This window comes from Melopsittacus undulatus, chromosome 3, assembly GCF_012275295.1.
Source record: "Melopsittacus undulatus isolate bMelUnd1 chromosome 3, bMelUnd1.mat.Z, whole genome shotgun sequence".
In the NCBI taxonomy this organism is placed as follows: Eukaryota; Metazoa; Chordata; class Aves; order Psittaciformes; family Psittaculidae; genus Melopsittacus; species Melopsittacus undulatus.
The window spans coordinates 72984794-72996415 of NC_047529.1; the positions used below are offsets into that span (position 1 = coordinate 72984794).

Below are 11622 nucleotides of genomic sequence, written 5' to 3' on the forward strand. Positions count from 1 at the left end.
TTCAAGGAAAGGTCAGAAACTGCAAACTCTAAAAGATATAATACGTATTTCTCATTGGCGGGACCCTCAGCTGGTCATATGGGACATGGAGTCTGGCCAGATGAGGCAATTGCCACAGGCCCTCCCCATGACTGCAGATATCCCCCAGTGAGGTGGTAGGTCAGGGCTTACCAAATAGGTTGCACAGGTCCCACTTTTGTTACACTGCTTGGTCTTCCCCACTCTATGCAATAGCCTGAGAGGCCAGCATTTATTTCTCTCCTTCCTGAATCAAACCCAAAACCAGGCATTTGGCATTTTGTTAGAAAATGCCTTCTCTGTAAGTGACTGAAAAAATAAGAACAGGGTGTTTTCAGCTGGGTCTTGCAAACTTATGGCCAGAAGGAGTTGAGCCAACAACATAAAGGCATCCTGCATGTGCACTAACCACTGGGGAGCCCTGTGCTAGCCCAAGCTGCTCTGGAGGGGTGGACCCACATAAGATAGTCTCCTTGTGTCCACATGAGGAAGGGGAAGGAGAGCTGAAGCTCACTTTTCCAGGTATTTCCAAAATAGCTTGCTTGCAGAAAAGCCCTAGCTGTAGTTTGGAGAACTCTTCCTCCATTCCACCCTCATGGACACTTAAGCAGCTGTGCAGCATACAGGCTAAGGCACAGTGAAGCTGTTTTTAAAAGCTACAGCATTACTAGGGCTATCTAGAAACTGTGGGTGCAGACCACCCAGCCAGTATGCGCTACAACAAAGTACCTCTCCCTTTAGGAACCCCATCTTGCAAGACAAGTGGAGCATGCCACTGCTGCTAATGCAGAGGAAAAATACAGCACCTGTCATTTTACCAAACCCTCCCCCAGTAAAATTACATGTCAGAGCAGAGCTGAAAGGATATATGCATTACAAATGGGAAGAGAAAATTAGCTTTTGCAGAACATTGTGATTGGTAATGACAAATCCTGGTACCATCAGAATGAAAGTGCATTGCTCCTGCAAGTCTTGTGCTGCTTTCTGTAAGCCTGCGTTGCTGCTGAAGACATGAAATCTGATTAGCAAATATAACAGTGTGAGACTTCTTCAGACCTTTTATTGTTTTTCCTAGTAAACATGCTACACATTTTTTATTATTTTATCAAATTGAAAAACTTTCAGGTTTCCAGCTTCTCCCTAGATCCATAGCATGGCAGCTGCTGTCCTTCTAGCCTGGTCCGAACACTTCAAGTACTCCTATGGTTCTGCTTCTTCTTTTTTCTTCTTCTTTTTTTGTTTTTTTTCTTTTCCTCTTCCTTTTCTTTTTCCATTTCTTTTCCTTTTTGTTTTTCTATTTATTTTTATGTTTTTTTTTCATGTCTTCTATAAGATTTGAGAATCCTAACCAGTTTCATCCTCTGCATCTGACATAGGTACAGCATCCAGCATTGTCAGAGTCTGTTCTCTTGACTAGGGTGAGTAGATGTTACTTTAAACTTCATCACTGTGTAACAACAGCAACATGAGCTGCCCTTTAGGAAAGAAGCAAACTTGAGAAAGAACTCGAATTACTACAGATAACGTTTTCAGGCTGTGATAACCCACAAGTGGCTGAAGTCATCACTGCTGAAATATAAGGCTATTTCCTAATATTTTGCCTGGATTATTGCCCAGTGCGAGAGGCGCAGCGGAGCAGTGCTGGATCTAAGACTTGTCATAGCGCTAGGTATTATCCAGAGATTTAATAAGCCCTGCTTCCCAAAAATCCTGATCTAAATTAAGAAACTGTGGCATATGTGATGAGTAAAACAGTTGGAAAAAATGGGAAAGAAGCAAAAAAGGGAAGTGTGGTGAAAGCAACCTGGGTTTAAGGACTAGGTATGTGCACACATCTAGACACCTGCAAATCTAGTCATTCAAACATGTCATGTATTAAAATCAGATGGCGGAAATATTTAATACATAAAGCCCTCTTTTGTTTTGTTAAAGGCTGACCAGCATTCACTTACTGAAACAGAACCTCCTCGCAAACACCTACTGCCAACATCCTGATGCAGCTCTCAGCAGCGCTGCCTCCAAGTGAGGTGTTAGTGACAGACCATGAAAATGCTTTGGATGTAGCTTAAGTGAACTCCAAGTCTGTTACTTAAACTGAACTGATCCACCTTTGTGAATGTTGATTAAGGGAAATGTGTATTATATAGGAAGGGGCCCCCTGTTTTCCCAGGGCTTGCTTTGCCTTCTTTGGCCACTCCCACTTCCCCTCATTTAATTTGCAATAAAAGAATGTGCTTAAGTATTAAGATTCTCATTACTTTTAGACCTTGCAAATCTGGAAAAGCCACTTCACCTCTGCATCCTGGTGTGGCTTAGTGGGTATCTAGACCTTGCCCAAGAATTCTTTCCCTTGTGAGATGAAGTCTGCTAGAAATCACAAATGATGGTCAGCATTTGTTCATAATTTACTGAAATATAGGTCTCTTCCCTTTAACTGCCTGTCACTGACTCAAAGTGTTGATCTTTTCTGTTTCAGTTTAAATGAACTCCTGCCTAATCACATACTGGTTTCATTATCAGTTATGTTGAGGGTACTATGAAGACATCGTGAACATGTGGTATACTCCTGTATTGTATAGTTCTTATTTTAAAGAAAAGACACTTTTTTCGTCTTTTGTTGCCACCTTTGTTCTAGAAGAAATAAAATATCTGAAACTTAGATTTTATAAATTGTATTTTGATTCCAAGGCTTAGAACAGAAAATCCCTAGGAAAAATCTTCAGAATACTTTCACAACTGCTTTTTGCATATTTTTTTTAATATTGCAAGACTGTTTCCTTTGTAAATGCTTTGTAAATTTGCTATGTAAATTGTAACATAGGGCATACAAAAAACCTTTGCCTTTTTGTAGCATAAAATGATTGTGACAAATCAAATCCTTTAATGCAGCAAAGATTAATTTCAAAAGGAGCCAAGTATGTACTCCAGACATGGACTACAGATGTTGATTTACAGCTGGATCTGTGATGGGAGGCATCTTCTGCTGTTACCCTTGTATCTGGGAAGAGAAAGAGAATTGCTGCTGGAGTACACATTTAAACAGTACAGCATTCAATTTAACCAAAAATGAAACACATGCCATTTGCCTGCATCTCTCCTGTACCTTCTGTACCGGCTCTAACCTGAGCTTTCAGCTTTTTACAGAACTGGGAAATCAAGCAAAAATGCAGGAGTATCACCTAGAAACTGACTCTCTCCTTAGCCTAAACCCACTGAACAAGTATCAAGAGAGACCAACATTGTGCATCATGTTATGAAGCAGAAGGAAGAAAATCTATGATAATTAGAATACTGAATTGAGAACAGAAATACAGGTTCAGACTTTAATGCTGTTCCAGTTTTTCTCCGTCACTCCTAGGAAGGACCCAAATCTCAGCTTGCTAAGGTAAATGACACTGAAGTCATCTTTGACTCAGGTCTTTATACACCCTGCGCCTTAGCATCTGCAAGGCAGAATTGATAGTGAATCTCTGTGCTGGGCATATGATACTTGAAGACAGTCTAGTGATACAGGCAAGTAAAGAAACAGATTTTTCAGCCCAGCCAGTTGAGATAGCTCTTGCATTTGGCCCATGAAAACTCATGAAATTTGATAACTGATTTATTTTTAAACACAGCATGCTGCAAGAATGGCCATGAAAAGAGAGGATAGCCTCATCCAAATTAAATACATCAGAACAATTCCTGAACAGGATTTAAGAGCTTGCATGAGAATTGCACTTTCATAAGGTGTGAGGGCACTCATTTTCCTAGTTAATTATTGACAGCAATAGAAACCTGTGAAAGCAATACTGTGTATAACTGTTTAAAGGGAAGAAGGAGGCATTTCTGAGAACCATGCCAGCACACAAATAATTATCCACACCATTCCTCTAATCTCCTTGACCATACCTTTCTTACCTGGTGTGAAACTAGCTGAGATGATGTAAGAACTCTGGCTAATATTATCATACGAGGTGGCAGTTATTATGCTACACTTTCTCATTTTTGAGAGTAACTGCCTTTGTTGAGGGATAGCTCTTGACTCCCAGAGTCATCTCCAGTTTCAGCTGGTGATGAAACTCTTACCTGTCGCAGACGTGTTAGTCTTGTCACTGCAGCACAATGCATTGCCTGCTGCTGTAGGCACTGCTGCGGTCCAGCATTGGCACGTATGTTTTAGCCATGATGCAGTAGCTGACTCCAGGCCTCAAATCTTCTATCTTAATAATTTTGTGTTTTCCTTCATACACCAGGACCTTGTGTTGCTTCAGACAGATTAGAGTAAAAACAGACAGTCAAGCACTTTTCCCTAGCAAGTGTGCTGTGAGTAAAGTTTGATTAGAATAGAGGATGCAGAGCAGCACATGGACTTGCAGAATGTCAATAGCATTAGCAATTTATTTATTATTTTTAAAGAAAATTCCCCTCCTGTCCCAGTTTTTTAATCTATATCTTAGAGTATGAAATACTAAGTTGAAGGAAAAAAATAAAGAGAGAAATTATAACTCAAATCAATCAAATTCAAATCCTGAAAAATAATCTACTTTGGTTTTAAGTATTTGCACAGTCATCAATGTTCTCACTACCTCAGAAGACTATTTCAGCTGTAAAACAAGAATAGTGTGCCCATGCTTTCCTGGCTTCTCAATGGTAAAGGATTCATATTTGAATATGCACTTACCTTGTCTAGGAAGTTGTTAATTATGAAGACTTGATATAACAGATCATAATAATTTGTCATTGGTATCTTGCTGCCTCTCTTCCTTTTATAAGGAGAACGTGGAGCCTGGAGCTTTAGTATAATGGATTTGCTGCTTTGAACCACAGCTATCGTCGGAGGTCCTATCACAGCTAAGATGAAAAAACAAAGCTATGAATACAGTTATAGTTTATTAATAATGTTTCACAGAACACAATTTGAATTCATTCGACAATTTACTGCTTTTGTTTATCAACAATATGTTATGCTGTGTTTACTGTCAAAGTCCTTACTTCTTGGTGGTTGTTGCTTGGGCTATTTTGGGGGTGAACTTTCCTGTGTTTTGAGCCAGACTTTTTGAAATCTCAGCACGTTTCTGACTGCAGGCTGGTCAAGGAAACTGCTTCGGATTCTTTGCCCTTATTTTCTCCCCTGCCCCTTGAGCCATTTGTACAGCAGGCTCAAGGTAATTTGCACTTCAGGGCTGTGAAGTGCACTGACATTCACGAATCAGTTTTGCACTGACCAGTGAGGGTAAACTGGTTAATTCATGGGGAACTTACTGGTAGGTATGCTGGTACTATTCAGTATTTTAACAGTCCTTTAATTTCTAACATACTATGTCACACTATGGCTGTATTAACGAAAAGTTTTGTGCATATCTTTTCTAAATACACAGCAGTCAGGAAACACATAAATGTGAGAATGGTGGCCACACAGTTCTCAGTTCTCTTCTTTGTTTTCCCCTGAAGCAGAGAGCATTTCCTTCTTTTATGTCTTGAGTCCAGTTCTTCTAGCAGCTCAGAAATGATTGAAGAGAGTTTGTGTAGTTCCATGAGGAAGAGGGTAGGTTAAAGACAGCCAAGCACTGCTGACCCCCTAATTATTGATAAGTGGCTACTTATCCATAATTTGTTGGCTTTCAAGTTTTTATCACAACACTTCACTGAAGAGCTATTGACTCACAACTTCTTTGGGTACTGCTTTGTGGCTAGAAAAGCATTACTCATGTTTGCAAACTGTGAGCAGAAATGATATATTCCATGCCACAAAAAATCCAGTTACTTTCTCAGGGACTCATATGATTGCACTCACTTTCTCTCCAGGGAGTGAATCTGCAGCTGAGGCTCCAGTTGGAATAGATGCCAGCCAATGCAGCTTTCACTCTGCCATAGTAAGGTTCCTGGATATCAGAGGTCTCACTTGTTAGGTCACAGACATAGTTTTGAATCCCCCAGCAGTCAGCTTTGTTTTGCCATGTGCTCTGCCCATACCTATGGAGAAAGAAGAGGAAGAATGTAAGCTATAGCTATCGCTGACTGGGTCCACACAGATTTTTAACTGTTTTACCTTGGTGGTTCTGACAAGCCATCTCCTGTGGAAATTAACTCTCTCCAATTTGATGACAGGGAACACTGATTTCAAGGGTGTTTGGGAGCTGCTGATGTCTATCTTTTCTAAAGGAAACCTAAATCAGAGATATGGGTCACTACCCCTGTGGGAAGACATTGCATACTTGTCCCTTTGGAGAGGGGACTGCTTTGGCTTAACCAGTATGTTCTACGATGGGCAGAATCCCAATTTCCACCACCTGGTTTCTCAAAGTCAATAGGGATTTCAGGTGCTCACCACGACTGCCAGGGTCAGGAATGTACCTCTTATGAGGACAAGTCTCTAGCACTGCCTCAAGTTTGTCATGTGAAGGACAAGACACTCTTGTGGGTAAGGTGGGCCACCAAAGGACACTTAAGTGTCCTATTGCAGAAGTACCTGACCTAGCTAGACCTGCTTCAGGAAGACAGTTGGACCCAGTGACTTCCAGAAGTCCTCTGCAAACTACATTTTTCTGCAACTCTATGCTGCAATGAGGATGCAGAGCATATTGCTGGAGGTGCTTGTTCCCTGCCTGCCTTGGTCCTTTCATCTGCACCTTATGGGCTGTTGATAAGAGCAGCAACAACCAAGAGCTGGCAGCCAAGCAGGATGTAGACATTCCCCAGGTCATGGGATATTCTCTCCAGTATGAGGAGAATATCCCATGACACCTAGGAAATCCCTTTGATGTGACAAGCATGGATGTGCCCCAGCCAGCAGGAAGCTGGAGTTCCCCCTGTACTTACACTTTATACTGCACAAAGTAGACTGTGTCTCTTGCATCTCTGGCCCTCCCAGGCTGCCAGTGCAAAGTGTTGTTGAAGTTTAATGAATGAAACTCTACCTTCTGCGGCTTGATTGAATCTTGCAGGTCTTGGTTTTCCAAAACTAAAATTGCTGCAAATAAAAAATAAGGAATGATAGTATATCACATTTGTCACAGACATGAGCCATTGTACCTAAAGCAGCAGGTATTACTACAGCTTATTTGGCTTTGTGGCATGTTCAAAACTGTCAAAGTCACAGTGACGAGATCTAATAGTTACAGAACAAACATATTTAGTAATATGAAAAGAGCGATTTTGTCTGGTTTGGTTTTGTGGAGTTTTTTGGAGTTTTTGCTTTTTAATATTTCCTTATTTTTCCCAGTGATTTTACTACTGTGAAAGACGCCTGATGGACATCCCAGGAAACAAACCCTTTGGATCAGTTCACAAAGCCTGCAGTAAGCAGCCCCATCAGTAGTTAAAGTCAAGTGCTCTTTCCTTCACATGTCAGCATTAACCTGCAGGGATTATAGCTGTGTTGCCACAGCTGTGCTTATTAGCTCTTGCCTAGTAAAAAATAACCTGAGATTCACTGCTTTTCCAGTCTGCACTACAAGAAAAAGCTGTCTGACAATTTCAAAGATAATCTGTTTTCAAACTGATGTTTACTAGTAGCAAAATCAGTTAACAATCTCTTTGAAGTACCCAAATCCTAATGTTTTTTCTTTGTTTCCTGACCCATATGACTGCATCTTTATCTCTGGCATATAACAGAATCAGGTATGACTTGTAGTAGTTGAACTGAAACTGGTAATACAGATATTAATCATTTTAATTCTCAACATGCTTGTTTTATCTGCATTTCAGAGTTTTAAAAGACAAAATAACAGACTGATTTGGAAATAACTGGAATTTTGAAACCACTGAAAAAAACAGAGAATTCTTGACTCATCCACAGATTCAGTAACAGACCCATAGTCCCCCACCCTACATAGGAAAAGAGCAGAATCATAGAATCCCAAGGGTTGGAAGGGACCTCGAAAGATCATCTAGTCCAACCCCCCTGCAAGAGCAGGGTAACCTAGAGTACATCACACAGGAACTTGTCCAGGCGGGCCTTGAATATCTCCAACGTAGGAGACTCCACAACCCCCCTGGGCAACCTGTTCCAGTGCTCTGTCACTCTTACAGTAAAGAAGTTCTTCCTGATGTTAATGTGGAACCTCCTATGCTCCAGTTTACACCCATTGCCCCTTGTCCTATCACTGGATATAACTGAAAAAAGCCTAGCTCCATCATCCTGACACCCACCCTTTACATATTCGTAAACACTGATGAGGTCACCCCTCAGTCTCCTCCAAGCTAAAGAGACCCAGCTCCCTCAGCCTCTCCTCATAAGGGAGATGTTCCACTCCCTTAATCATCTTTGTGGCTCTGCGCTGGACTCTTTCAAGCAATTCCCTGTCCTTCTTGAACTGAGGGGCCCAGAACTGGACACAATATTCCAGATGCGGCCTCACCAAGCCTTTACTTACTAGCTATGTTCTCCTGAAGCAGGTGCATCAGTAAGCAGAGGAAGGAAAGCATGATCCCTCTCATCCTTAGCAGAGCAGCTCCATGACTAAAGAGCATCTCTCTTGTGGGCATGTCTTATGAGGAAGTAATTGTTAAACATTCCAGTTCCCCTTTCAGCATTTCCCAAAATGTCTGATTTGCTTTCTTTTAATTGAGCTGAGAAACATATGAGTTACTCTAAATCAAGCATCTGCAATTGTTCTTGCTTGGCAGCTGTGGTCACTCTGAAGTTTGGAACTAATTGTGGAGAAAACCAGCACAGAAAAGGTCCTTTTTTTTTTTTTATTTTTAGGCACTAATTCCCAAACAATGTCTGTCAATATTGCTCTATCCTGTGAATTTGTCACACAAGATTGCTTTCTTGCCATGCTAAGGTATTTATTCATTTATTTATGAGTTCTTTTTTTAATCTATCAAATTTATGTTTCAGCTCACTGATCACTCCGAGTTGAAGAAGACAGGAAATTTTGAGGTAAACATGTGAAAGACCTACCCATGGGATGTCTTCTGATTTGTTGGCCTGTCTTAGGGGGATATGCAGACAGACAGAATTTGCAGGTGCATTTGCAGAAGGATGTCGTCTAGGAATACATCACTGGAGGAATGAAGGGCCATGAAGCTGCTGCCAGCTGTACTGCTGGACAACGTGTTCACATCATGCCGGCTGCTGGAGAGGTGCTGGGAGGGTGGTACAGAACAGGGAGGAAAGCCCAGCCCATCAGTTCCAAGTGCCACTCTGCTGGACTGTCAGACTGCCAGGAGTCATATGCCTGACCGGTGCAAGGGCACAACACTGCCTGCACAGATATTGACGTTCAGCACAGTTGTCCTCTAAATCCTGCTTTTCAAACAGGTGCATCCCTGTGAGCCTGGCCCCAGAGCTGGGGATTCCAGGGCTCCCTGATGAAAGCAATATTGCTTTGTGTTTGTAAATGCTTTAATGCCTCATATGCACCTGCCTGGTGTGAGCCAGGTTTTGTGCTCTTGGAATGCAAGGAAAGCTCAGCCAAGTCAGTTGCTGGTGGAAGAACGTTGCCTCTAGTTGCAGCTGGGAGGCTGCTGGCAGTCCTGCCTAGCCTTGCCTCACACTCTTCTCTCCCCAAAAGATTTCCACTACTGACATCCGCATGTACTTTGCCACTCACACACCACTGCAGCTGGGCAAAAGTCAGGACGCATTCTCCTTCTGCAAGCTCGCATTGACAAGCAAGAAGAGAACCTCCCAGTTTTGTATGACATAGCGCAGCACTACATAACAACACACAGCAAAGAAATAATGGACATGAAGACTACCTGTCTGCAGAAACAGAAATTTGCTTATCAGCTTTATTTTGGGAAAAGTTGCAGACAAAACACCTGTTGGGTCAAAAAAGTGCAAGTTCTGGTTCAAATGAAGGTATTTTTTTATTTAAAGGCATCTGGTTATACTCAACGAACTGGACATCATCTATTCAAGAAGTCCTTGGTCAGATACATGGGCATGGACTCTCAGTTTGGCTGGCCAGCTATAGCTCATTATCCAAGCACCAAACCTGCAGCAGATATATTCAGATACTAGCTGTGTAGCTTTGAATTAACTACTTAACCCATTAAGGGAATTAAAGAAATCAAAATTAAAACCATGAAAAGCCCACAATGGAGGTAGAAGGCAGACAGGCCACCCTGCCATCACCAGCTGTGAATTCTTTATCCATTTCCCAACAGATTTTCAAAATTCAGTGACCTTTAAGTAGTTCCCCACAGCAAATGCAATTAGAATGTCATCACATTATATGAGCTCAAGTGCGGGAATAGGGAACTTTTATATACCGATTACCAGACTAAAAGGTCATCAAAGTTTAGTCATAGGTTGTCTATTTGCTTACTTGAAACATACCAACACACCTTCCTGTACTCCACATAAGCACCCATTGTAAGGAGCTGAACTGTGGAGCTTTGCCAGAATTGCTGTTGGTGGTGGTTCCTCCTACAAATTTAGAGCTGAAGGCCAGCCTGCCCAGCACTGATGGGTTTCACTTGGAAAAGGCGGCTTGGCCATGTGATGAAACAGGGAAAGAAATGCCTATCCCATGGAAAAACTCAGGGTTTCCCACATGCGTCACTCTGATAGCTCTTTATCTGCAGCTGGGTTTGGCACTCTTGAGGTAATCCATAACTCTTTACATAGTTCTTGTGATTATTGAAACAGCCACTGGTAATCCCCAGGTTACTAGCATCATAACATTGTTCCACTCAAGTTCAATCATGTTTCTTCAGTGCTTTGTGCGGTAAAAATAGTTGCAGTCAAACAAGTACCAGCTACACACACAAATACACAGACATGTTCATATATCTTGAGTTTCGCAGAATCTATGTATTGTATATTTAAAAATGAAAACAATAGAGGAACACTATAGATGATGTGCATTGCAAAACAAATGTTTTTGAGAATACTCTGAAAAGTACTTTATGAAAAGAAGGAAAATTAAAATGTATTAATTTCCCCAGCAGAGTCCACATAGATAGCATACACTGAAGTATCTTTTTGATCCAAACCTTTGTGAAACAGCAGTACTGATGTTTCAGCAAACTGACATAGAACTGTGGGCATGCAAATTTTCTGTTCCTGGAATAAAAACCTATCTGAATGTTGGGTAAGCAGATATCTTTCTCTTGAGGACTGGATATTGCTACACAGAGGTGAAAGTCAAGTACATTCTTGCTGGAAGCTGCCAGACTCATCCAATCTGATAGTACCACCTAATCGGTTTTGGTGGTTTATGTTTTCTCTTTTTCCCTTGAACAAGCTGTTCCCCATCAACGGGAGGAGAAAATTTAACCCTGGATCTGCTTCTGCAGCACCACCTTTGGCTTTTCAGGTGTCAGTCTCTGATACTTGCAGTGGATGTGAGGGTGGGTTTCGCTTACACACCTGAATGAGGGTGCGGGAAGATGAAAAAAGGGGAGAAACTCCCAAAGCACATAAAGATTACTTCTAGTAACTGGCAGAGGCCAGACAAGTCTCTCTTATGTGTGTCACTTCATGCAAACTGACAATAAAAAATAGGTGGTTCATGTAACTCTGGACTGAAAAGCTATTCTCAGTTGGAGATGTAGTTTCCAGTCTCTTCCAAGCAGCCAGTATGGACTCACAGAAAAACCTGTCTTAAGAGGGGGCTCTAGAGATCATTTGGTGCTGCCTAGTGCTCAGAGGGGCTAATGGCAGTT

The 11622-nt window shown here is 41.6% G+C and overlaps 1 protein-coding gene across 1 annotated transcript; it reads right to left on the reverse strand.

The window, feature by feature from the left end:
* Positions 1 to 4094: 4094 nt before the first annotated feature.
* Positions 4095 to 8487, reverse strand: IL22RA2 (interleukin 22 receptor subunit alpha 2). Its single transcript, XM_005154827.2, has 5 exons — positions 8376 to 8487; positions 6820 to 6970; positions 5795 to 5973; positions 4682 to 4851; positions 4095 to 4265 (listed from the first exon to the last, which is right to left on the reverse strand). The coding sequence occupies exons 1-5, from the start codon at positions 8485 to 8487 to the stop codon at positions 4110 to 4112; spliced, it is 768 nt and encodes a 255-aa protein (XP_005154884.1). The 3' UTR covers positions 4095 to 4109.
* Between the last annotated feature and the right edge of the window lie 3135 nt (positions 8488 to 11622).

What these genes read in the sequence shown, in the direction of transcription:
- IL22RA2 (XM_005154827.2), bottom strand. Translation starts at nt 8,487, where the DNA reads ATGCCCACAAGAGAGATGCTCTTTAGTCATGGAGCTGCTCTGCTAAGG. An exon ending in TACTTTGTGCAGTATAAAGT is followed by an intron (nt 5,974 to 6,819) that starts GTAAGTACAGGG and finishes CTTTCTCCATAG; the next exon opens with GTATGGGCAGAGCACATGGC. An exon ending in TTAACAACTTCCTAGACAAG is followed by an intron (nt 4,266 to 4,681) that starts GTAAGTGCATAT and finishes ATCTGTCTGAAG; the next exon opens with CAACACAAGGTCCTGGTGTA.